The 27,285-nt window shown below is 36.5% G+C and overlaps 4 protein-coding genes across 7 annotated transcripts in view; 2 read left to right on the top strand and 2 right to left on the bottom strand.

Annotated features, from left to right (window-relative positions):
* LOC135114011 (maestro heat-like repeat-containing protein family member 1) overlaps nt 1-7,080 on the top strand; it is a 33,357-nt gene extending 26,277 nt beyond the window's left edge. For all 3 annotated transcript variants that reach the window (XM_064029616.1, XM_064029615.1, XM_064029618.1), the window contains one exon: nt 342-7,080. The gene's annotated coding sequence lies outside the window, so the exon portion shown is untranslated. The remainder of the gene's footprint in view (nt 1-341) is intronic.
* Nucleotides 7,081-7,695: 615 nt separating this feature from the next.
* LOC135114013 (small ribosomal subunit protein eS25-like) lies at nt 7,696-11,482 on the bottom strand. The gene is made up of 4 exons (XM_064029620.1): nt 11,381-11,482; nt 9,541-9,648; nt 9,097-9,262; nt 7,696-7,789 (listed from the first exon to the last, which is right to left on the bottom strand). Exons 1-4 carry the CDS (start codon nt 11,381-11,383, stop codon nt 7,719-7,721), a joined length of 348 nt encoding a protein of 115 aa, XP_063885690.1. The 5' UTR covers nt 11,384-11,482; the 3' UTR covers nt 7,696-7,718.
* A 1,649-nt stretch (nt 11,483-13,131) lies between these two features.
* Nucleotides 13,132-15,457, bottom strand: LOC135114010 (large ribosomal subunit protein eL31-like). The gene is made up of 3 exons (XM_064029614.1): nt 15,301-15,457; nt 14,292-14,515; nt 13,132-13,304 (listed from the first exon to the last, which is right to left on the bottom strand). Exons 2-3 carry the CDS (start codon nt 14,513-14,515, stop codon nt 13,151-13,153), a joined length of 378 nt encoding a protein of 125 aa, XP_063885684.1. The 5' UTR covers nt 15,301-15,457; the 3' UTR covers nt 13,132-13,150.
* A 496-nt stretch (nt 15,458-15,953) lies between these two features.
* LOC135114008 (coiled-coil domain-containing protein 103-like) lies at nt 15,954-23,446 on the top strand. Of its 2 annotated transcripts, none has more exons than XM_064029612.1 (5): nt 15,954-16,113; nt 16,999-17,165; nt 17,296-17,444; nt 17,885-18,126; nt 18,750-23,446. In XM_064029612.1, the coding sequence occupies exons 2-5, from the start codon at nt 17,003-17,005 to the stop codon at nt 18,910-18,912; spliced, it is 717 nt and encodes a 238-aa protein (XP_063885682.1). In that variant the 5' UTR covers nt 15,954-16,113; nt 16,999-17,002; the 3' UTR covers nt 18,913-23,446. The 2 variants fall into 2 exon arrangements, with proteins under 2 accessions (XP_063885682.1, XP_063885683.1); XM_064029613.1 differs by having other exon boundaries at nt 16,059-16,165.
* The last annotated feature ends 3,839 nt before the right edge of the window (nt 23,447-27,285 follow it).

Here is a 27,285-nt window from a genome sequence, read left to right as displayed (position 1 = left end):
AACTTGATAAAAACTCAATACTCTTGTCACCAGTGCTTAAATGATAAGGAAGAAAGAAAAAAAGAGTAAAACTATTAAGTAATAATATAATTATAATAAGTACTTGTAACAAATAATGCTTCAAATAGTGTTAATCATATGTAGGTCTCCACAACCAGATAAGAGTCTGGCCAAGAGGGAGATTATAATATATTTCTTTAAATTGAGTCAGGATGAGAAAGATTATTTTAATATAGTTTAATATCAGTATCATTGCTTGCTTGCTATTGGAATTGATGCTGCTAACCCATACCATTGTGGTTTTAAGTCATTGTAATAGGAATGCTTTGCTGTTAAAACAGGGAATCTGGTGTACCATTGTGAACAAAGGGAAGAGCTCAACATTTCATCGGTGAGCCATGGTCTACTGTACCTAATGCGGGACCCAGATGCATCAGTGAGGACAGCTGCTGCCATTGCCATTCCTCTGCTCTTCAGGCACACACAGGTGTTGTAGTTTCATAAGGTACTAGTCTCTATCATGTATAACATTTTTCAACATCTTCCAGAAAGAATTCATCCCATGACTGCAGTTTACGAAACCAAGTATTGTCTCTCCTTGACATACTATTTAATTTGGCTTTTCGGATGTTAACTGAATCATGTTTATTAATTAATGAGTATTGATGCAAGAAACATCAGTAGTCAGTGTGTTAATTATATGCATGCTATGTTACATGATGTGCTGTACTCATCATCATATAGAACTGCGCTTAACCATCTACATCTCTTAATGTTCAATAGTGGTATAAGCCTGAAGCCCCAGTTCATTCACTACTGTCACAGCTGTCCAGGAGCAGTATGTAGAAAAGGTCATAAGTTTGTTATGAGCTGGATGAAGCTCATGAGGAGCTCATAAGTTGTATAAGTACTGCAGGAAAGTTTGCATCAAGCTATGAGTACTCATAGCATGTTGAGACATTATGAATCATGGACGAGGACTTCTAAGTGTATGAGCTACTCACAGTGACAGTGGTGAAGCAGCAACAACTCTTGGTACCACAGTGCCAAAACATTTTGGTTAGGTTTGGTTAGATTTTTCTTGATAAACTTTAAAGTTTTATGAGAATTTAATGGTGGTTACAAAGGAGTGAAAGTGGGGCTGGTGTGATGTGCAGGGAGCAGGACGGGCCAAGGCCCCACCCAACTAAACCTAAACAAACTTTAATTAACAAAATTAATTATGTCAAAAAAGTCAAGTTAGATTAGGTGTGGCTAGGTTTAGTTTAATCCAGATTGGTTTGAATTAGTTAATGAAATAGGTTTGAGCAAAAAAGACCAAGAATTCATTGGGCTAAGTGATTGGGTGGAACCACATATCTAAATGTGTACCCTGAAAATATGGTGTTGCTAGCAGAATAATGTTTAAGTAAATAGTATTAAGCAATTGCATACCTGCAGGGCTGGCTCCATTCTAGCAAGGTTTACTGGTACTGCTTGTTGGTACTCAGTAGACTACTTCTTCTTGTGACCTGTATTGTCGTTCTGATCCAATGTGGGCAGTATATGCCACCAGAGTTAATTCACACACATTATTTTTGAGGTATAATATATTGATAGATTCTCATTTCTGCAGTTATTACATTAACAAAATTTCTACTTTTCACTTTAAAAGTGATAACAGCATGCCACCATATCCTTATTATCATGGTAAGAGTGTTTTTAACCAAACATTAGCGGTATTAGTAGCGGAAGATACACCGCATAGCACTTTCTTATGAGTAGCTCATAAATCACTTAGCTCACAGTCAGGAGTCACCTTGTGAGTTCCTCTGCATGACTCACAAGTCTAGCTCCTAACTAGGATGAGGATATTGAAGTTATAAGTGACTAAGTCTTTTATGAAGTTTTCTGCATGCCGCCCCTGGTCCTTAGTCTGGATGTCACACACACACACACACACACACACACACACACACACACACACACACACACACACACACACACACACACACACACACACACACACACACACTTGAACTCAATAGTGTTCCCTAAGTTGCCAGAATGGTGTAGCTAAACGATTTTGTTAGAGATGAGATGTTTTTTGTCCTATCATTTTATTTTTCACTTCTTAGACAGCCCAGTGATCTTCAGGAGGAAACAGAACTTCGGGATAAACTAATTGATCTTTCAGGTGAACCTGATAGAAGCTATCCCGGTTTGGGGAAGTGGATGATGTAACAGTTAAGTACTATTAAACATGTGAGAATTGAATTACTACATACAAGGAGAGAATACCCATGTCTGTGATCAGATAACAACTAGTGAAATGCTGTACACCAGGAATTTGATTTTGCAAGGCAAGGTGTTCTTGTTGCTAAAACAATTTCTTAATAAATACAAGACTATAAATAGAAGTAGGATCATGGATCCAGTTTGTTGGAGAAGTTATAGATATAATATCAAATGCTTTAGAGCAGAGGAGAGAATCTAAAGTCAACATTAGTAGCTGAACAAGGAAACAGTTGTAATCACTCATTCATTAATTAGGATATATTGTAAAAAAAAAAAAAAAATTACCTTCTCAAAGTAAAACTTGGAAGATATATTTTTACTTTTGCAGTGTGTGAACTTTCTTGTGTAACAGGGTCTGCCTTTAGATGTGACATCACCATCCATGATATGTCTAAGTGGATTTTGCCGAATTTTGAAGGTTGAGGGAAATATGCCCCTTCTGATAGTCACTCAGATAACTCCTCCGGTGTGTGCTAACCAGTTTTGGGTGCTGAAAGACTCAGTAGTAGAGGTTATAATTTAGGTGATTGGGCTTGAGTACCTTCATAATCTTAGCTGTAGAGTGACAGCTAAAACTCATAATGGAGAATCTTGTCTACTTCTAACTTGTTTGAACACAAACCTTTGTCATCAGTGTAGCATAACATTCATCTTGTTCTTTCCTGGCTGTTCTTTGAATAATTTCAACATGTTTTTTTTCCTTTCCTTTTTTTTTTTTTTACTCTGCATGGAAAAACACATTCATGTGATAGTAATATATTGTTGATGTTTATAATATTCACTAAGTCTCATGAAATACTGGCTCTGGCCCTTCAGTCTATAACCAATGCTATATGTTTAAAATACTTACCGAGATATAAGTATCATACAGCACTGAATGGTAATCTGTACACATCATAATATGACATCAACTGACACTTTAATAAACATGTACCATTACATATGTAGCATCTCCCAACTTGCCTCAGCAATTACCTGTTACATATATGTGAGCCAGAATACAGAGAAACCTTGTTCCTGTAAATTGTTGATATAAGGAAGTTAGTATACTTGCCAAAAAGTTTTTACTCTAAAGTATCTGTTTAATACTACATACACGGCTAACCATGAAACAATGTGTGCCAAAATGTTTCAAAATTACATAATTTATTATATACTGGGTGTGCCCCCTTCTTTATCATACTTTATCTATTTCTCACTCTCTCTGGGTGTTGATATATATATATATATATATATATATATATATATATATATATATATATATATATATATATATATATATATATATATATATATATATATATATATATCGTGTGTGCGTTCCTGCCCATGCAAATAAGGAATGAAGATTGAGTACTAGAACAAAGATGAAAAAAATAATACTAAATCATGTGTGATATCCATATTTCTTATATTTATGGTGCCTGTTAAGTGGTGTAAATTTCTAAATTATAATTTTTTTTGCTAGTTGGGAAAAGGTATTGTAATTGAAAGCCATATTTAGTATTGTGTTGAGGTAGTGTCCAACTGCAGGTATACCAGCCTCAGTGTATACTCTGAGAGAGAGAGAGAGAGAGAGAGAGAGAGAGAGAGAGAGAGAGAGAGAGAGAGAGAGAGAGAGAGAGAGAGAGAGAGAATCATACCTTGAACACTTAATTGGTCTAAATATTTATTTTGGTTTCACTTACTCATGTGCAACTTGTCTTGGTGTAGAGTAATGCAAATAAGCACTTGCTTCTGTAAAGTGTGGGAGAATGGACATATTTTGCAAGATTGCTAATATGTCCATTGCCTTAGTGCTCATTAAGTGGTGGGTTTATGAATATGAGAACCTCAACTGCCTGTTAACTATAATTAATATATCAGATTAATTGAGAGTACTGAAACAAAGAAAGACTGCTTACCCAACCACCACAAAGTTGCATACAACACTCACCTGAACTGACCAGATCAGATTTTACGAGGTTGCCTATCCTGGGTTTGTAGTGAAATTGAGTTATAACCTGCTGTGCATTAATTTATATGCATGTACATGATGTAGCTCACTTCTTCAGCTATTAAAGGTCTGCCAGTTTGGCAATGAACTGAACATGTGGAGGGGTGTCTCATGATAGGTAGTATAGATAGAAGACCCAGTTGATGATGCATTTTTCTTGTATCAGAATTTACTTAGTTTAATCCATGTTTATCATTGAAGGTAGTATGCCTAGCTATCACCATTGTAATGGAACACCGTAATTTACATAAATGTTTACTACAAGTTTCCCTTTAGATACAGTACATAGTGCAGGAACATTGTCTGATGGCAAATTTCATGTCCCTGAGTGACAGTGAAGATTCCTTTGATATAAATTTTAATTTGGTTTCCTGTGACAGTTTTAAAATGGGAATATCTAATTTGGCATTTTCTTGTTTGACTAATGTCTCCCTTTCATTTCTTTAGCACCATCCTATAGTATGGTGAGCAACAAATCCAAGTATACCACCAGTGGTGTCAGAAATCTTAGCTTTCCAATAAAACTCACTTTTTGTTTGGCTGGATAACTTCTATTAAATATACATTTCTTTTTGGGGTTTTAACCAACATGAAGTTGCTTAGTCAATCTCCACAATGACATTTAGTCTAGAAAGTTTCATTTTCTCAAGATTTTCAAGTAGAAATAAGCCCTTATGTATTGCTAATTAGAAAACAATGTAGGCATCACAATTTTTACCAGTTGGTAAACACTGTAAAAGAGTTGTTAGTGTGTACTGTTAGTCATAGTTAACACATTTCATTGTATTCTATCATTATAATCTAGTCTGCTAAAAGGGTCCAAGAAATATTCATGAATTGACTTGCTGCTATTATGCAGTACAACATATGGAGCAGGCTTTATGTACCAATACCAATTATAAATTAAGTACATCAGCTATATAGAATGCACTAAATGAGTGAAGGCCTTGAATTTGATAACCTTATCTATCCTCTTTAGTAATGAATTTGAGCCTACATTATTAAGATAGTGATATTACCATACGATACATGCATGCAGTGTTACCTCTCAGTAACATCTTCATTTGATGTCAGGCTATGCAGAGTGCCTTGGGGATGTGTGCCAAAAAGACTCATTTGATCAATTTCTTGGTATTATTGTTTCATGGTTTTGCCACAAGGGATACAACCAAAAGTAGTGTACTAGAATTATTTATCAAGTGAATCATTTACTGTCAAAAATTGTTCTCTGCCACAAGACATTAACTTGGTACACAACACTGTACTGCATATATATATATATATATATATATATATATATATATATATATATATATATATATATATATATATATATATATATATATATATATATACTGTTTTATTTATATACAAATCTTTAGAGCTCTGAGAAGATGCTTTGTTAGACATGTTTTGTGTTCATAATCCCTGGATGGATGTAATTTGGTCTGACAAACCTTAAATTACTAGGATTCATACACTCTTTAGGCTTAGTAACATTGAAGTCACCATTATGCCCCTTAGTATGTAGTAACCCAAAGTCGTCTTGCAATTTTTTTATACTTTTGTGCATATGAGAGAGAGAGAGAGAGAGAGAGAGAGAGAGAGAGAGAGAGAGAGAGACTATAAGCCCCATTGTTCATACACCAATACCAGAGGTTGAGGTGGTGTCTTGCATTTAGGGGTACTATGCACTACACACATGGTATCCAAGGTGCTCAAAGATTGTGATAAAAATTCACAAGTTCTAATAATGCAGTTGATACTAAAATTTCAGCAGTGCCACATCACATCAGTTTTGCAAGTGTATTCCAGAGTAAATGTATTTCACATGTGTGGAGGTCTTTCAACATTCTTTGGACTGTTTTGTTTGCATTCAAGAAAACTGTCTAATTGTGACATATATTTATTTTTACTATATTTCTATACTAGTCATGTGTAAAACTATGAGCTGTAAAGAATCTTTGTAAATTATTGACTATATATTGTGATGAGATATAGGCTGAACGGTTGACTAGGATATTTTTATCACGTGTACTGTCTGAATTTTCGCACTATTCATCAGTTCCCATGCTCGGCAAATGTGGTAATGCTGCAGTGACCTTATTTGTGTTGACTACACAGGTAAGGTCACTTGTTACAGAAGAAATGGAATTGTCTGTATAGGTGAGAGGAGTGTAGAGAGAGAGAGAGAGAGAGAGAGAGAGAGAGAGAGAGAGAGAGAGAGAGAGAAATATATATCTATTGTCCTCCAGTAACTCAGGGACATGTCTCCTTCCTCTCCTTGGTCCACCACCAGTACTACAGCTGACACATCCCCTTCCTCTACTCCTTGGTCCACCACCAGTACTACAGCTGACACGTCCCCTTCCTCCAGTCCTTGGTCCACCACCAGCACTATAGCTGACACGTCCCCTTCCTCTACTCCTTGGTCCACCACCAGTACTACAGCTGACACGTCCCCTTCCTCTACTCCTTGGTCCACCACCAGTACTACAGCTGACACGTCCCCTTCCTCTACTACAGTACTACAGCTGACACATCCCCTTCCTCTACTACAGTACTACAGCTGCTACTACCACCACTACCACCAAATGAACTACAATTATGTGAAAACCTGTTATTTCATTGTAATTACTGTATTAGTTATCCCAGAGTAGAAAATAATTATGGTTCTTTTAAATATTTATCTGGTTTAGGAAGGTCACTGCAGCTCTGCCACATTAAAATATTAGGGAAGAGTGCTTCATTGGAGGTGATTGCTCTGTATAGTGATGAAGTGAATTATTAAAGTGCTTTAAATATTATGGCCACTGTTTTACAATCCAACAAATTTGTTTAATCTGAGGTACAATACTTGTTTGTACCTTATCACATTGACAAACAAGAACAGTACTTAGTACATAGAAAATACATGAATATTTGTAACATGACATGGATTTTTCATCATTTGTGTAACTTTGCTTTCTATTTCCTGCAAGGGCCTCAAGTTTTCACATCTCTATTAAAATATGGTTTGTTTCCCACAAGCACAGGTGAACATTATAGACTGATGTAAACTCATACCAGAATATTTTGTTCACCTGAAACTAGGAAGTACTGCCGTGCCAGGGATACCGACAACATACCTGACAACAAGGATCTGAAAAGCTTGGGACAGGCCACGCCTCACTGCACCCACACACGCAAGGCAGCATCGATGTAACTTTCATGCTTCATCTAATTCTAATCTGGCCACACCAACACACCTGATTGGATGAGAAACTAACCCATACATACACAGGCTGCCTCTAATCCCACCCTATTCTGTGGGCTAAACAGGTCAGGCCTGTGTGTATATGGCCAACTTAAAATTACCAAGTTATAATATTAGCAACATTCTAACTTGCCTCACTAGCCGGACAGGTAATTAAAAATGTATATCAATCAGCCATTTTTATTACTTTTAGTCTTCAGATTTTGTGGTTCTGGTATATACCACCTGTGCATGATGCTTAACCACCTGCCGAATGAGTCCTGAAACAAAGTTGCAATATTGCTATTAGATAAACATCTTAAATAGGTCAAGAACAATAACTTAAATGTAGCCTACAAAAATTTAGTGTGCTGTCATACAACATACTTTATATTTTTCCACCATAACATAATACTTATGAACAATTGATTAGTGATATTGAAACAAGGTAGACTGAGGTAGTTGATGCATGGTAGAATGGTAGTGACTTGTTGAACAATTAATTTGGTAAATGCCAATAAAGCCATTAACTGCCTTGTACAGGGTGGGAGGAAAGGAAGAGGAGACTATTTGAAGAATATCACATGCACGCATGAAATCTGTGACTCAAAATAATGACATGATTATGTTGAATACCTAAAATTCTACATAAAATACTCAATATACAGTGGTACCTCGACTTAAGAGTTCCCAACTTACAAGTTTTGTGAGATAAGAGCTGTCACTTGAGTTCATATGGAGAGAGAGAGAGAGAGAGAGAGAGAGCTGTGTGACAACCAGTTAGTGACCCTGACAATAGCCAATGATCCCTCCTCTCTCTCTCTCTCTCTCTCTCTCTCTCTCACTGGCTGTCATTGAGCCACAATTCATCTCTCAAACAAGCAGATGACTGTATGTCAACCAACTCTCCCATATTTTAAGACCTAGGATGTTCATAAAATAAAGCAAGCATTTGATAATTCTGAAATATACCATAATTTGCAAACGGTTTCATAAAATAAAACGAGTGTTCAATAGTCTTAAAGGGGTTGTTATACCAGAAATTCAGCAAACAGGTTCAACTACAAACATTCCAGTCTTGTTTGTATTCATTCTTTGGTATAGAGGGAAGCTCCTGAAAGGCCACTCCAAAATTTGAATGACGCAATGGATCTGCTCATAAACTAATGCATTTTCATTCCCGCTTCCTGTGGTTAAGTGAAAATTCAGAGCAATAATTTTTGTTGTAATTGACTAACATTTTTCATCAAATTTATTATTCTTATTTTAAATTATACTAAGGTCTAGAGATTACAAAATGAGGGGATGCTTATGGATTTGCTTGCTTGTAAGTGTGCAACCATGAAGGATGCCAGCCTGACATATCAATAGAAATCAATCTATACCAAACTTACATTCCAAGATAGAAGAGCAGGTGTATATATTGATACAAGAAATATTACTAAAAGTAAACCTGCAAGTTTTTCTTTCTCAACTGGATGAGTCAGTCTGGAGACCTAACACAAATTAGTATCACTTCCTTTCCCCAAACTTCATCAACCATAAAGGCCAACATTTCTTTCCCACACAATCTGAAGCCCACACATACCTTTAGTCTGGAGCTCGTCAAGTGCTCGGCGTGCCAGGGAACCAGTGATCTTGAGACGCTCACTGACTACAGAGGGGGTGATGAGCTTGTACGATGGCACCTCCTTCAGCAGCTTGTCGTACGTGGGCTTGTCGAACAGCACAAGGTTGTTCAACTTGTCACGGACCTGCATCACAGACACTACTGAGACATCTCTCACACCAAACAGTTGGTTGAAAAAACAAACATTATTCTACATGCCAGTATTGTGCTGAGCAAAGTAAATTGCATGTTCAATCACTATATTCTAAAGGAGAACATTCATTCCACTTCAAATACACAGACATTACACAAGTATCTTATCCCCTCTATGCTCCCCATCATTTGCAATAGCATTACATCTTATCTTCCCAAAAATTATCTCTCAACTAGTCTTTTTTTCAATTAATCAAATCATGAACTGACCTTTCCCTTTGACCACTTCTTCTTCTTGGCCTTTCCTCCTCCTCCTCCCTCCTTCTTCTTGGCGGTCTGCTTGGCTGGCTGCTTGGCCTTGGTGTCCTTCTTAGGAGGCTGTAAGGTGACAATGGAGTTAATGACTGTACTGATACTTTCACAAAGGTTCCAAATATGCCACTGCCATTCTAGGGTTTAACATCCATGACATGTGCATAAACTATATAATTAGATCACAAAAGCACATACTGATTTGAATTAGAAATGCCCTTTACCATAAAATTTTGCCCAGGCCCACTGCTCTTCCCATGTACCACACTGTGTATCACCTGAGACTGACAGCTTCTTCATTCCTTTGATGTTTTTGTTGTTTGCTATAATCTAAATTCCTTTTCTCCCTCCCAAAACAGGTCCAAATAAAAGGGAGAGAGAGAGAGAGAGAGAGAGAGAGAGAGAGAGAGAGAGAGAGAGAGAGAGAGAGAGAGAGAGAGAGAGAGAGAGAGAGAGAGAGAGAGAGAGAGAGAGAGAGAGAGAGAGAGAATAAAAAATAAAGATAGAATTTTTCCTACTGCACAGGTCTTATTGGTTCCACTACTGACGTAAACATTTCCTGCTTGTCCGTTTCACTTTGCACTTCATGAAGGTTATCTGTCTGGCCACATAACTTCACTCTGGGTCAGCATGTACTGAAAGTGACTGATAACATCCTGGGTTATTTTTCATGCTAACACGGCATGAACCCCACACAGGTTAGTTAAATTAGGTTAAGACTCCCACTGGTTCATGGTATGCTATGTCAGTATTCTTTTACTCTTACACTAGTTTCAACAAGGTCTTTCTTATTTATTACCCTTCTCATCAAATAGAGCTTCTTATTCTGAGTAATTTGAACCCATCTATACCAACAGCAATTTTTTTTTTTTTTTTATATAATGCTGACAGTAATATTTAAAGATTTATCCGTTTTTGGGGAAGCAAGTTCGGTCGCTGCTATGACAAAGCCTGGAAGTGACACACCCACATGCGAGATGGATAGGCAGGCCCTGATCATCCCGTGAAGATGAATTCGTCCATGCATGCATAAGTCACATCTGTTGCACAAGCACAAAATTAGTCTAATGTTTGAGAATGCAGTTGCTGGCCAATTGAAAAAAATATAAAATTAATTCAACCAATCAGCATTTTATTTTGTCCTGACGTGGGAGAAGCAGCTCGATTTGAAATATTTGAATTAGTCTGAGGAAGATGCCTGTCTGCGGTGGGTGTCACCTAGATTATTTCCTGTGCATCGCAAGATTTACAAGATAACTTCATAATTATTTCTTAGCCTTGTCATTTTGATTAGGCTAGTTTGGTTGTTAGTTTAGTTAGGTTAAATTGTCAAACTGAAGCATACAATATCAAAATTAATGCTAAACACACACACACACACAACCAGAATCCAGAAAGGCCTCACACCACTACCACCACACCAGTCTGAAAACATGGAAACCTAAATTTAAAGGGAGTCTCAAAGTACCATGTTTGCCGCTCTGACTAAAATGTGCTTGCAGATTCCACCAATACATACTCAACAAGTAAGAAGCACATGCATACCACAGCTGGTATTTATGAGTTTGTACCACAACACGGCGGTATCAACATAGGGTACCAGGTGAAGAGGAGCCGCGGTGCCCCCAGACTCCACGTGTTGGCAGGAGCTGTATTACCATCATTTAGGGGTTAATTCCCCCCAGCACCACAACCTTACGTGTCACAGGGAAGCTAGGGACAAAGCACTACTAGGTTTTACTACTTTGAGACCTTCTCAACTCGAGCAAACTGGAAAAATTTGGCCAAATTCCCTTACCATGCTGGCGTGTGTTGTGGTGGTGGCCGCAGGAAGGCCGAACAGGGACGATGGTTCGTGCACATCTAGCACTGTAACATTGGATTTATAATAGTTTAACACTATGGTCATATATTATTAAACCATATATATTTTTTTTATATATTAATTGATATATTATTTACATAATACCGCGTTGTATTAAACATTGCATGCTGACAAGTTATGATGTGGCGCGAAACTCAAAAATTTGTGCCTGCGTGATGAAAGATGCTTAATGCTTGTATTGACTCCACTCATCTAAATTATTATTTTTTTTATATTTATAGTGTTTTAATAAATATTTCATGTTATCACCTTCCCTTTTCAAGTTACATTTTCACTTCAAGATTCAAACTTTACAACGCATTTCTATAAAATGAGTCTGCAATTTGTAGCAGCCCAGCAGCCTCCTCCTGAGATCCCTGTGGACAATTTCGTTTCATTTACTTAATTCTCTATAAAATTTCAATAAACTATATTCAAATTCACCTGATCTCTTCCCACCATTCTCTCTTAATATTCTTAACATTTGTTTGAGTAAAGAGGATATTTTATAAAGGGATAATAGTGCCTACTTTTTTTTTTTTTATGTAGGAAGGACACTGGTAAGTTATATTGACTGTATGGAGTTTTATTGTCAAATTACTATCGCTTCGTTTACTGAGGAATATGTTACAATAAAAATGGAGCAAGTAAAAAGGAGTTTACTCAGTGTATAGATGCAGTCCCACCACCATGTTCTATATTTATGCATTTTACGCATTATCAACAACGTTATGGAGTTTAATTGACAGCTGTTGTGAAAACTGCTGCCTCTGTTTCTCAACTCATCCAGCAATTGAACAGTTGTTGCAAATATAAGCCCAGCCAAGGCAAAACGTGTACTCCCTTCTCACATACACACACAAGGAAGGCTGGTGGACCAGATAAAATATTTAATTGGGTGTTAAAAGAATACCAGAAAAGCAACTTTTTTCTTTTTCTTTCATGAATACAGTACCTTTATAACTATGAGCGACTCGCACATGAACTCTTTGCCCTGCAAAAAAGACAGTGTTTGGGACACCGGGGACAGGTAAACCTGTTCCCTTGGGAATCACCCATGATGCTCTTGAGCTAAAATGTACAAGGAATGGACCAAGTATAGTGTCAATGACTGACCACTGCAGATGGAAACTACAGAGGGGGGTAAACTGTTTACCAGTTATCAATTCCTGCATTGATTCCATAAGTTAATGACTGTTGTTCAGCAGGAGACCGTTTCCCTTCAACTAGATCGAAAAGCCGACACCAGACATTAAATTCCAACTCTAAATTTTAATGTCAAAAACTCAGAACCAAAGATGACTTCCTATTACTAAAATATTCACTTAATTTCAATGGCATTGATTTACTGTCACTGAAGCTCTTCCATTAACTATGTCTACCATTAGTCAGTGTAACGTGAATATTTTGTGGGCATACTTGTGACAGTATTCTACCAGAAAGCTTAGCAGTTATACTTGCAGCAAAACCTTCTTTGGATACAGTCTCAGGTATAAGAAATAAATATAGCTTTTTGTCTATCACCTGTGAGTTTATGGCTTTTTGGAAGCTTGGCACTTTACTGTTACCATTAATTACAGCATTGTGAAAAAGCTCCCAGAAAATCCTACAAGATCTGTTGTTCATGGGTGTGCCTCAGCACACAACACAGATGGACAAGTTGAAAGCATGACAGCAATAAAACATTATTAGATTTCTCCCACTTTAATCATCAGAGCCTTCATCTACATTCTCAGTTCCTAGTCCCTTAAAGGAAGCAACAGGGACAAAGGTTACTAGGGTGTAGAAAGGGTGAGTGGAGTCTTCATCCTCATTGCGGCGACGGGAAAGACGAACTCGGATGCGGAAGGGAACATTCCTGAAGAGCAAATTGGTAGTGTTAACAATAATACAATATAAAGCTAAAGCTTCTTTCATTTGGTAGAAGGGCATTACTACAATCTAACTAAAAAAACTCTCCATGTATACACCATGCAAGACATATTTATGCACACACAGTAAGTGTAACCCTTTCATGAACATCACTTCAGAGGTGACTCATGACGACAGATTCTTGTTCCAAAAGAACATGATTATTGGTAATTGTCTAAAGTCCTTTCCCGGCTTAATTACTGGTCTATTCCCTTTCATTCTTTTGCGTATACCTTTAGATACACCTAAAATGTAAATGTATGAGAAGTGCCCCTGTCCTTGGGAGGAGGGATGGGGAGCAATGCTCCCCCATTTTGGTTAGGTAATGCTGGGTTAGATTAGTGTCCTTAATGGGTGTCAGTGGGGCAAAAGCTCCACCCCTCCCCCACCACCAGTTAGGTTTAGTCAGTCACCAAAGACTTTTATATAAAACATTACCAGGGGGGGCTTCACCCCCGTGGACCCCCCTTTATAGATGGGCACTTCTACCCCACCTTTCATTTATGTTTTAGGTGTATCTAAAGGTACACAAAAGAATGGAAGAGAATAGATCGGTAATAAGGCCTGGGGAAAAAAAAATAAATAAAATGAAAAATAAAATAATAATAATTTAGTAATCATGTAAGAAAAAATATGCATCCTGTACTTTCTTACTTTACTTTATTAATGTCTTCAAAACACAAGAGAAAGCATCACCCATCTTAAAATATCCAATTATCATAATGTAAGTATGGAAAGAAGTATAATACTGTAAACTGTTATTTACTTATAAGGTAATTCAGAAAATATATAAACATACATACATACATACATATATATATATATATATATATATATATATATATATATATATATATATATATATATATATATATATATGAAAAACTGAGGAAGAAAGACATTAAATAAAGGAATGATTATTGCTCCTCCTCACCTGATTCCCCTGCACCAGATGTGCTTGTTTAGCCTGACATCCAGACGCACATCTTCGGTGTTCATTTGCTTCTTGGCAAACTTGCGGATTTCCTTGATAGCACGAGGTGCTCTCTTCTTGAAAGATACACCGTACAATCTCTTGTGCATGTTGATGGTGTACTCACGGGTCACCACCTTGTCAATGGCCGACTGGCTCTTCTTTTCACCTTTGACACGCGGCATCTGTGATGACACAAGGTGTAGGGATGAAAATCTTTCCTTGCATTTGCACTAATACATACAAACACACTCACATGACAGACTAAACCAAGAGTTGCAATGTTGTGGTGAAGAGAGACTAAATAGTCAAAGTTCATATATATATATATAACCAACCCACCGTATGTACCAGTCCCTGTAGAGCACAGTCCAAAGACAAAATGCAAGGTTATAAGGTGAAATGTCTTGAGACATCTTTCTTAAAAATAACTGATATTTTATATCAGAGAGAGAGAGAGAGAGAGAGAATCTAACGTTGGGTAAAGAGCTACATCATATTGTGTCAGTCTTAAACCGAATGTTACAATATCCTACAATATCTGCACAAACAATTATCAACCATTTCTCTACATAGCACCAGGGACCTCAGGCCAAGGATGCTGTTCACCGAAATATCCATTTTCTATAGCACGTTGAGCAGATGCCTTCCTCAAAAAGTGCATCAGATTTATATTAAGTGGTGTGATTGATCTGCTAACAGTATCACCTGTGTGCAAGGAACATCAATTAGACTCCAGTCCCCACAACATAAGCCAAAGCAGTCATGGGACAGACACCGCGCGGCACCACACAGGTAAACACAACAACGTGCTCCTATTCTATCCCAAATTTCATCTCGATTCCTGATTCTTCCGTGCTCCCGAACCTCCCAGTAGTATAATACAATGCGAAATTTAACGTAGCCGATCTTTTTTCGTCATCAGGCAATTGAAACAATCTTAAATACGACAAAATTATGTGCAGTTTACCTTCTCTGATGGGAGAGAGACGGGAAGAGGGACCAGCGCCTCTAGCGGCAGACTGGGTAGACTTCATGATTTCATATGAGCCTCGCCATGCGCATACATTTTAAGAAAATCACTTAAACTTATAAAAGTAATTAGCTTTACTAAAATAGTATGGTACAATTTTAATTTTGTCTTTAGAAAAAACATTAAAGGCCCTGTCAGCGCTATTAAAATACTTTTGTTCCGACGCTGGTGAAGAGGACCACTTTGCTGTCAAATCTTACTACTTTTCTTCTTTCTTTACTCCAACATTACGTTTTTCATTTGCAGATCCACATACCTATGTTTTTTTTTTTTATTGCTTATCCATGCATGAAATGTTTCATCTCTCGTCAGTTATCTCACAAGAGATGCTTCCTTGATTCTATATAAATGTAGTCGACTGTGGTGATGTAAAATCCTACAGATGTATATGATAGTATACCAAACACAAAATCCGACAAGCTAATGTGTCAAGTTCCGATTGATCACAGGCGGTGCCCGCTGAGCCAACTCGTGGGCGTGGTACAGTCTTTTCACATGGAACAACTTTTGTTTCTTGCTTATAAATTTGAAGTATTATTTAAATAATTGTATGAATAAACTTAATGAATCATAGTCATATTTATATAACATAATATGTATTTGTATCAGTTTGGCTTTCTGCTACGTAAGGACAAAGCACAGGGCAAGACTGTCTCGGCTGTTGTAAACATTGCCAACTTGCCAGGACGAACATCAAGAGCGAGGGGCGCGTCCTGTTGTGCTCGCCGCCCTATGAATTCTGCCACTCACGTACAGTATCTGGGTCGCGATCTCACGATCACCAACATTTGATTTGCTCTGAGTAATAAGTGTATTCTAGTGCCCAACGAATTTCTAGACACAGCTTGGGTTCTTTTCGTAACGAGAATTGTTCCGATTTTGATTTTCATCTACGTCAAAGAACTTTGCTGCTACCTGCCGCTATGGCCTTAACGATTAGTACTAAACAAAAAAACTAACCTTAGTCTTTTGAGTGATGTGCAACTAAAATAAAACTAGCCAACCTTGACCTTGTAAGAAAAAGGGTGAAATGTATTTCATGTTTATCTTTTATGAAATGTTTGAGTTTGACATAAAGGCTGGATTCGCTCATTCCCAAGGCAGCAGCTCCTCCAAGCTTTCAAACAGCTGACACAATTGTAGCTTTGACCTCCCCCTTTGTAAAGGTTTAACATTCACACCTATTTAAAATAATAATAATGATAATAAAAACTTCAACTAATATAATGGACTATACAAATGTGGTAGTTCACTAGATGTATTTATTTTTTTTCAATAAGAATATAAGTGATTCTTGGAAAAAACTTTCATGATATCTTTTATAACAATTACTTTAATATTGTAAATGTTTTGTTTTTAGATTATCCTCTTAAAGTTTGTCCATTTCTCTGTAACTGTATGTTAAATATCTCTGGATTGTTAACCCACTACAGTGATTGATATGGATGGCTTATGCTACCAACCTCAGTTCATTATGGTTGTGAAGTTTCATTCTTTTATGAAATATTACAACAGAGACAGTCAAAATGATACTTCCAGCTGTTTCAAAAATGTTGCTGTATTCATATTTTAATATCACAACATGCTTATCACAAAATGCTGATGTTAATAATTGGAACTTTATTACTTTCATAGCGTTATGGCATGTGGAGGCTGGGAAGGAAGTGTAGATTCTAGCCAGCTTGAAGCCCGACTTCGTGCGGGATTGGAGGCTGATCGTCGATATACAGTAGAAAATGCAGCCAAACTGCGGGCTATTCATTCTGCTCCAACCTATGAAGAGTTTCGGCAGCTTGTTCTTGGTAAAGTGGCATTTGTTACGATGAAGGTCATATGTTAATAGCTATTTTGTGTTAATACCTTGTTACTGGTGATGATCAGATTTTATGCCCCTAAAGCAGCTAGTATATATATTTTTCTTTAATATTACAGGTGCCCATCTGAAACCTCTGGACAGAAATGACAAAAATAAGGCCAAACCTTCCATATGGAATTCCTTTGCATCAACAGGAACTAAAAAGACAAATAAGCCTCCACCACAAGACATGGAAAACTCAGTTTACCCAACTGATGTCTATTATGTAAGTAGGAACTGAGAAGACAAACCATTGTACATTCTGACCTGAAAAGCATCTACTTTCAATTTCTTAATCATACAATTTGCCTTACTATTTATTTGAATACCCCAACAATTCATGCTTGATATTCTTGTCCACACCATACTTATACATAGTATTTAAGACAAGGTATATATATATATATATATATATATATATATATATATATATATATATATATATATATATATATATATATATATATATATAAGGTAGAATGACACTTTGCAGAGCAGAGGAAGTATATTATGAAGTGAGAAGAGACTTAATAGAAAAATGACTTAAGATTGTGTAACAATGAATAATGATCATTATGGTGAAGGCTTGTCCAGGTAAAATATGGAATGTTACTTGGAATGATGATGAAGATTAAGCCACACATAAGTACTGTTTTCAAATTTCAGGATGTCAACAACCCTCCAACCACTTCAGAAGGGCTTGTACAGTTATGGGAACGACTTGATCTAGCTGAGCGACTTGAGCTACTTCGTAATTTGTCACCTCAAGCAACAGAAAAATTGGCAGGAGGCTTGGTGGCTGGTGGTCTCTTAGGTGATGCCATCACCACACTTCTGGCCTTCACACCAACTGTTAGTGATGTAGTCATGGTTGTTAATATGCTCCATGCACTTACTTTAGCTAAGAGGTGAGTAGAAATTTGCCTCTTTTTTTTTTACAGAAATACTGACAAGGGGGGATAGCTATGAAAAGAAATGAGATGTGATCAAAAATATTTAGGAAGTGTATCTGATTTAGATTTGAAGTAGTCACCTTGTGCAGCAATGCCCTACTCCCAGTATTTCTTATATAACTGTAAATTTGAAATGGTACCTACAAGCCCCATTAAGTATTTCAGGCATCACCTGCAATTCACATTGAATCATCTGAGTGGTGCTATAAGTCATTTCTTATAAGCCTGAATTTCATCCAGGGGAAAAGGAAGAAGTTTCAGGGAGCAAAGTCCATCAAGTAGGATGGGTAGGGAGCAGAGCAGTGATCATGTTGGTGTGGGGAGAAATCCTTGAGAGAACACATTATGTTGGAGTACCCACTACCCATTTTACTAAAGTTAACTTCATGTGCACCTGATGCTCTCTCTCAAATGATTCAGAACAGTACAGTAAAGTTTGACATTGACATTCTAGCCAAAGGGTCTATTGCGCAGTGTACAACCCTGCAAATGTTGAAAATAATTAGCTACTTTTGATTAAACATAGTAAGTTTATTTTATCATCATCTAAGCACTATGATATTGTGGTATTTCTCCAGATTTAGTTTGAGTGTTACCCTGGTGTGTGGAGAGGAGCGGTGGGCATGGGGCCGCTTGTTGGAGAAGCTGCAGCTGGCCCTCTCGGAGCGGCCCCAAGACCTGGCTGAGATGAACGTCACTGAATGGACTCTGGCTCAGCTCAAGCTCAAGTTTAATCTCTAGAATATGTAGTTATATTTTTAACACTAAATGTAATAGCCAGTGTTATATGTTTTAACAAATGGATCTTTCTCATATCTGTTCAATATTGTATGTATTTTTTATATTCAGCTTTTCTGAAGGTGCATTTGTTTTTCATATAAATATCTATTTCCATTATAATAATGGAGACTGCCATATATGCAGTATTAATTATAAGGAATCTCTTTTATATAAATATTTCTTGTACTTTTATAAGGCTCTGATTATTTTCATAAAATTTAATTCGGTTCTTCAGTATTTTTGCATTCTTTTATCATTATTAACATGAATATTTTAGGATATTAGGTGAATGATGGTTAATTTGCCAAGACCACTTATGCTCAGTGCACAAAAACTGCTGCAGTTCTCATTATGCTGCACATCTTCCCTAACAGTTCATTTTGTCCTAAGAATTTAGTAGACGAGGTTTGTCATGTTACAAATGTAGTTATTGTGGATTAGAAATTTGTGGAGAAGCTGTAGGGCAAGTGGTGGAATGGCTTATTGGGATATCAGGTGGGTATGGTTCTTGATGAGATGCATGCTAATTGGATTGGGGAACACTGACATTTATCAATTGAAGTTGTACCACATAAGTTATTTGTTGCTGATCAACGTGTGTGTGTATATTATATGAGTTTGTTCTTTGAGTGCATCTTTTTACATGAAAACTAGAAGAATCTCAGTTTACTACCAAAGGTTTTTAAGTAATTTAAATAAAAAAAAAAACACTATGTAAGCAATTTACAAGATAACAGTTGTTGTTTTATGGTGTTATGTTTGTAGTTCATTTGGCTACAATCATCTTATAGTTTTCAGTTTGTCCTCCCTTTCCATAGCAGAATGCAGGCAATTCTTGTAATTTAAGTAGTGGAAATATGGAGCAGGAGCTTGTTATGGAGGTTTTACTTGAGTAGGTCAAGGTATCCCAAATAAAGAGGAGGGAGACATCACACTGCAGTTACAGAAATGTGAAAGTGAAAATAATGCTCTTCATGCAGCTCATCAGGAAGCTCATTTATGAACGTCCTCAATATATTAAGGAATGTCAATTTTTCATTACCATGTTAATGTGTATCAGCTTTTAGTTGACCTAAAACATTGTGTGTTAAACAAGCCATGCTGTTGTGTGTGATACGACAAAATAGATTCCTGACAAACCGATCCATCACGAGGGCTCCACCGGGTACTACCTCAAGGTCTGGGGATATGACACAAATACAGACAGGGGCATAGATGTGGTGGCCCAGTAAATGGCCAGCATGTCATGTGAAAGGCAGCTCAGTCTGGCTAAAAGAAAAGAAAGGCATTCATGTGGTTCTGTAATTCACCATGAAATGAAAAGTGTGAATACTCTGTTAACCAGTATTGCTGATATAAGAAATTTCAGTAACATGCATATGTATAAATATTCACATCTTGCTTTTTCTTTCTGTTGAAACAAATGAAATCATTCACACCGATTTGTATCTGATCACAGATTTTTTTTGTCATCAGCATTAATACTACTCATTAGTATTATTATTATTATTATTATTATTATTATTATTATTATTATTATTATTATTATTATTATTATTATTATTATTATATATATTTTTTTCATTATTATTTTTTATTTATTCTTTATTTATTTATTTTCTATTTAAATTTATATTACTGTATGGTGCTCTTAGCTATGTGTGGCCAAAAATTTATGTAAGGAGCCACGTGTTACATATAAGTATTGTTCAGGCACCAGATCCAAGTCATATATTTCAATATACAGTTATGATTTTCTTGCTGCAACTTCCCAACAATGTTCATTATTGTTCAGCCACAAAGACTAAAGCAATTGGAATCCTGTGCAATAATTAAGTTGTCATGCACTGACAGCAAATCCAAGCATTTTATTAGATACACTGCACCAAATATTGATACAGGAGTTAGCTGTGTCCCATAAGGATGCACACATGAACAAAAAATGTGGCTGGGTACAGGAGTGATATCTGATTTCAGTGATATCTGTTTCAGTATTTTCTGTTACATTAAAAGTTGTCTTCAAACAGTGATGGATGCAAGTAGAAGGCTTAAGATACATTGCATATAACTGTTGATATCTCTCTCTCTCTCTCTCTCTCTCTCTCTCTCTCTCTCTCTCTCTCTCTCTCTCTCTCTCTCTCTCTCTCTCTCTCTCTCTCTCTCTCTCTCTCTCTCTCTCTCTCTCTCTCTCTCTCTCCATGACATACAAGCAGCAAATAGCAGTATGACAGCTGCACCAGCAGTCATGAGTAGTGACTGAAGATGGTTGCCAAAAACTACAATGCTATGAATATAGGTGGCACTGTGGCATGTACAAACAAGCCACTGTTGGTGATGACACCAAATAGTCCATGTAAAAATATTCATCACAAAGAGTACTTAACTTTTTCCTTGTAGAAACCATTTTATTACATATATATGGATACATAACTGTACAACTAGCTGTTTACTGTACTTGTGGAGTTGTTTAAGAAGCCAAACCTAGAAAACTATAAAATTTAAGTGCATGCTGTCTATTTCTACAGCTGGTTGTGGGTTATTTGAAGGTTATTCATATGACTTATAATTGATATGAAGTGGATCACAATTGTATATTCCATTTCATTTCTCTCTGTCCATACCTCACTATATGCTATAATGTAATAACATGCCATGCATCACTTTACATTCTGCCAGTGACAGTGATGTCTCCCAAGAGCAACAGAAAGGCTAGTTTGCAGTGCCAGTATACAACATTATGTATATTATTAAGAGTTAAATCTGTCTGTCTGTCTGCATATCTTGCTTTTTTCTCAATAGTGGGTCAGAAAAAAACTACTGATATTACTAAAGACTAACCCCATACCATTTCAATCTTTTCATAAGAGACAGACATCACAATCAACAAGTTAAATGCACAGGTTAAGAATAATTTACTTGGAGTTCTAGTATGGATAATTTCTGAACTGGCATGCCAGCACCTGCAACACAGGACTACAGAAATACTACAGATTATATTACTGTATGATACAATAAGAATAATGTTGTCAGTGTCCAGTTATGTACTTTTACTTGTAATACATATGATGTATTTAATATACACTTAATTCTTTGGATTGTTATCCCATCTTAAAAGGAGATGAAAATATTTAATTGAGAAAAGTGAGAAATTTGGAACACTTTCAGTCCCAAATATTCTTATTTAGTGACTGCACCCATATGCTTACATGCTTGTAACTTACTGACTAGAAAATGGTGTGTCAGTTTAAGAATGAGAGACAAAGATTAATCTTACATAAAAATTAAAATTAAATGGATACTTTTAAGCAAAAAGTGTCACTCAGGAGTAGGCACTTATTACACTGCTGGGCTATATTTAGTGAGAGCAGAGTGGGATTGCTCTATGATGCACTGGCTGTGCAGTCTGTTGTTTTCAGTGTTAGTAGTATGTGCAGGAAAATGTTTTCATTTCTTTACAAGATTTGTTGCAGTTGGCTGTCAATCATGGGAGTTAAAAGTCAGAAATACAGAAATACAAATGTACTTTCCTCTTATAAAAAGAATAACTTTGATCATGCTGATGATTATTTGTGTAGGTAGGCATCCCAAATTTATAAAGCTGAATAACTTTTTAAAGATTGTTTCTTGTTAGGAAAAGTTCAGTGCAATGTGAAAATGTCTTTAATTCTGACATGAGTGCTTTATGTAAATGTGATTTGGTGTACATTGTACATCATATATGTAGAATTTTGTAATACCAAGCTTGCAGTTTAGGCTGAAAATCCTGAAGTGAAGTTTGCAAATAATTATTATTGGAAATGTTAGTCAAATGATAGTACATAAATTCAAGACAATAAGACACCACATTTTATAGTTATTGCAAACAAATAATTTATGCCTTTCTGCTTGTAATGTACAAATTACTTTAAATTGCATGAATGCAATCATATATTTTCATGAATTTTAATCCAAAAGTAATTGCCACATTGCAATTTATTAGGATGTGTAGTGATTTCATCAAGAACATTGTGTAACTGCTAGCTAATTTTTTCATCAAAGGTATGTAGTGCTATGATACTGTAATGTATTGTCTGCTTTATCAGTGGGTGTTTTCAATTAATGCTGATTACTTTTATTGAATTCATATTATTCTCATTATCATTGTTCACTAAATGGTGATGTTTTAATTTCAAGACTAGAATTAAAATTTTGTGGTTAAGAAATGCTAATGTCCAAAGTTTTCTCTGCTAGTACTTTTTGCACATATGACAATCAGCTGACTAGCTATTTCATGTGACTAGCTGTTGCACAACATGGATTCATATCAACCTTAACTATGAAATAATTAACATAGAAAAATAAATATATCACAGTCATGGCATTAGCATATATGTTATTTTCTATACATGTTAATAATAATTGTGCAACAAGTACACACACACACACACACACACACACACACACACACACACACACACACACACACACACACACACACACACACACACACACACACTACTAATATCTTTGCTTGTTAGATTGACAGTAGGAGGATTACATTTTAGGTTGCTGACAGTCTTCATTGATGAGCAAGCTGTTACTGTCCTCCTTGAGCAAGTGATTACAGTGTGTGATGTGTAAAAGATCTCAGCCATACCCATACTTATAATTAAATATGCTTTAAACTAACTAGAAAGGTATAACTGATGATCATGAATCCAGTCTGTGATCCTCAGGACTATTAGTGAATTACACATACACACACACACACACACACACACACACACACACACACACACACACACACAGTTTCTTTCTCAGGGCATTTTAACAGATTTGACAGTCCTTGATGTTCTTGCAGTAAATTTTGTATGTATAAGGGAGAATTGGCTTAGGTTATATTTATTTTTAAAATAAAATAAGATCACTAAGGTTACATTTGGTCTGCTCTGGGACTGTCACACTGATCAAAGACTAAAAAAAATCCTCTTAAGACTTGATGGATTCATAGAACTGCAGACCAGAGTGAAGGTAGGATGCTTTTAGACAGGCAATTGATGTAAAGGAAAAAAAAAATCCTCAGAAGCTATGCAGCTACCAGTATGTATATATAATAATAATAATAATAATAATAATAATAATAATAATAATAATAATAATAATAATAATAATAATAATAGGAATGTTGGTATTAATGTATATCTGATTACAATAATGAAATAGCTAACCTGAAAGGGTAGATGCTGCAAATAATACTTTACAAATACTTGTGAAGCTAAATACTGATCCACAGAGAAAATTGCAAACAAGCATTTTAGTTCCTGATCATCAGATAGCAGAGAAAAACTGCTCTTAACTCCCATCTTCATGTTATCAAAGCAAAGTTGCTTTAGCCATACAGTGATACAACGCACACATGACATTCATAAACATCACAACAGACTCATTCCTCTCATTCACAACAAATAGGCCTATCTTTATCCCTTCTGTCCAGTGCCTTTCTCCAGGATGTGAGGAGAAGTCCATGACCATTCTCTGTTCTGGATGAAGGTGACAGGAATCTTGACTGATTTGATGCTCAAACCAAATAACATGAACATAAAATATCTGTTTTTGTATTTGTTTAAGTTATCTTACTAGACTTCCACTAGCAAAGGCGAGCACTAGAACACCCTCACCATATTGTCCATAGAGTCCAAGCTACACCAAAGTTATGAACATTTTATAATTCTGAGGCATGTGTGTGATGGGGTTATATATATATATATATATATATATATATATATATATTATGGTTTAGCTATTTTTCTGGATATCACTTTTTATGTTTACCTGAATTACAGTAGTATCATTAGTCACTATTTTAATTTTTTTCTATAATACTTTTCTTAGACATTTGTGTACAATGTGAGCTTTAATCTATTTTGTTCATTCTTTGATGTATAGAATAGTTCTTCTTTACTTATGTGTTTTAATAAAAAAAGTCAGATCATTATGTTTGTCATTGGAATCATGTGTGTGTGTGTGTGTGTGTGTTTTGGGGGGTTCTAATATTAATTTTATTCTATTTTTTCATTAGAGGAAACAGAAAGTAAGTCAAGGATTTCTTATAGTTCTGTTAGTTACTTATAATGAAATGTAATAGATTAATGTATGATAGATGATTCAAATCTATCCACCCCAAGGTTCCCACAGGTTCTCACAACAACAAAGCATCCTATCCTACATCCTACATCCTTCCTTCATTCCTGTTCATTTATATCTTTTGTCTCCTTTCCTACATCACTTATTCCTTCCTTTCTTGCCTTTTTGTTAATTTTCCTCCTTCATTTCTTCATCTCCTACATTATTCCTGTCTTTCTTCTCCCTTTGCTCCTCTCTTACACCCATTCTTCCTTCCTTTCTTTCTATTTTTTCTCCATTCTCCAACATCAATCTAATTTTTCCCTTTTATTGCCTCCTTTCCTTTCTCTTCCCTCCTTTCTTCATCTTTATTCTCTATCTTTACTCCCCCTTCCTTCCTTTCCTTCTCCCTTATTCTCTATCTTTTCTTTCCTTTTTTTCCTTTCCTTTCTTCCTTTCTTTACCCTTCCTCTTCCTTCCTTTATCCTTATTCTCTATCCTTTCTTCCTTCCCTCCTTTCAGCATTATATAACTGCAATATTGTGGTGTCTTTTTCAAACTAATAAATCCACCCTTTCCTACAACCTTAATTATTCTCCATCTCTCTATACCATTCCCAGCCCTTCCCTCTGCTCTACAATGGGCACTAAGAGAAGCGGCTGAGAAATGTTGTAGTACATGACAGGGGGGAAGACCAATAGTAATACTGTTCCCTGCCTCTAGGTGCGAAAGCAAGTAAAATTTTGTAGCATTTTGGTCAGCTATTTATTTTTTCGATTTTTTGGATTTTCAACTCAGTCAGTCCTTTTAACATTATCTGAGCCTTATAAAATAAATCCTTTTGAGGTTCTCCGCGTTAAGCAAACAAGATTCAGTTCACCTTCTCAGCCCCATCTATTAATTAACTTGTCATGTAATTTACTCAGATGATTTCGGGTGTGGTTCCTGTGAAAAAGGAGGGACGGAAGAGACCAGTTGGTGTGTGGTTAGGAGCCTTTCTAGATTACGATGATTAATTGACTAGAAAGTTGAAATGAGAAAATAAACGTTTACATTTTTTTTTTTTTATGAGTGATTTAACAGATCTTGTGGTGAACACACCGAGTGAACTGAGACACTTAAATAATTAAACTCGTCAGCATCCAGTTTGTCTTTTTATCTGCCTGTCGTGTGTGTGTGTGTGTGTGTGTGTTGATCGTTTAAGAGACAATGAACACACACACACACACACACACACACACACACACACACACTGATGGCTGTGTGAGAGAGAGAGAATAATGCCTGGCTGGCGACGCCCAATGTCGTGGGTGAAGAGTATCGCTTCCCGATATACTGATCCCTGATGTATACTTCCCCGTCCGATTATTGAATATCGGAATATAAATTGTGCTCCCATGAGTGGCTCGCTCACACTCGACGTCTATTGCCTCGTTTTCTTGCCTTTTATAACAGAGATTTGTGGGGATGCGGGCGTGGCCGGTGCCTCCCTAACTGGTTACCACCACCACCACAGCCAAGCCTCCACTCAGCTCGTCACGTGTGCTGGCTCGTAACAAGTACTCTGCGGCGTGGGGATGTGAAATGAGATTAATAATTTTTGTGCTGTCTTACATTATATATACATGAATAAAGTCGAGGCACATACGAGACTCGGCAGTGAGCGGCATATTAAATGTCCGTGAAAATTAAGGGGGAAAACAAACGAAAGCATCACTGTCACTGTTCTAATACACACACATACACACCTTTCAATAAATAAATAAGTAAAATAGATAATTAAATAAAATGTTTTGATACCATTGCAGTCCAAAAGCAAGAGAGCTTGTCTGTCAGTGTTGCAGGCTTTGAGCAGTGAGTAACTAAAGGTGACGGCAGGCACGCCAGAGAGACCTGGAGAGACGGCGGCACACTCCGAACCTCTCTAAGGAAAGACTCGTACGACCCTTGGCGGGGAGGAGCGTGGCACCTGAGTGGAAATCTTTGAGAGGCTGAGCTAGAGAGGCCTTCCTCTTATGTCTGTTCGTTTGGAGATTCCTTGCGAAAGAGACGAGAGGTTTATTTCATTACAACACTTCTGGGCACGCGGCGCTATCTCGCAGGTGATGCAGAAAATTTAATTAATTGAGGTTAAGTCACTAAATAAATAAAACTCAGAGCTTTTCACAAAGTTTCACCTCAGAATTTTCAGCATAAGTAAGAGAGAGAGAGAGAGAGAGAGAGAGAGAGAGA

This window comes from Scylla paramamosain, chromosome 27 (assembly GCF_035594125.1).
Source record: "Scylla paramamosain isolate STU-SP2022 chromosome 27, ASM3559412v1, whole genome shotgun sequence".
Lineage (NCBI taxonomy): Eukaryota > Metazoa > Arthropoda > Malacostraca > Decapoda > Portunidae > Scylla > Scylla paramamosain.
Note: the sequence above shows the minus strand (reverse complement) of the source record. Positions and strands in the feature narration are given on the sequence as shown.

Excerpts from the sequence above, each read along its gene's own strand:
- LOC135114013 (XM_064029620.1), bottom strand. Across the intron at positions 9,263-9,540 it reads AGAAGTGGTCAAAGGGAAAG|GTCCGTGACAAGTTGAACAA; the intron begins GTCAGTTCATGA and ends TCTGTGATGCAG. Across the intron at positions 7,790-9,096 it reads TGACGAGCTCCAGACTAAAG|GACTCATTCGGCAGGTGGTT; the intron begins GTATGTGTGGGC and ends ACTTTGTTTCAG.
- LOC135114010 (XM_064029614.1), bottom strand. The coding sequence starts at position 14,515 with ATGCCGCGTGTCAAAGGTGAAAAGAAGAGCCAGTCGGCCATTGACAAG. Across the intron at positions 13,305-14,291 it reads ATCTGGTGCAGGGGAATCAG|GAATGTTCCCTTCCGCATCC; the intron begins GTGAGGAGGAGC and ends TTTGCTCTTCAG.
- LOC135114008 (XM_064029612.1), top strand. The coding sequence starts at position 17,003 with ATGGCATGTGGAGGCTGGGAAGGAAGTGTAGATTCTAGCCAGCTTGAA. Across the intron at positions 17,445-17,884 it reads ACCCAACTGATGTCTATTAT|GATGTCAACAACCCTCCAAC; the intron begins GTAAGTAGGAAC and ends TTCAAATTTCAG. Across the intron at positions 18,127-18,749 it reads GCACTTACTTTAGCTAAGAG|ATTTAGTTTGAGTGTTACCC; the intron begins GTGAGTAGAAAT and ends GTATTTCTCCAG.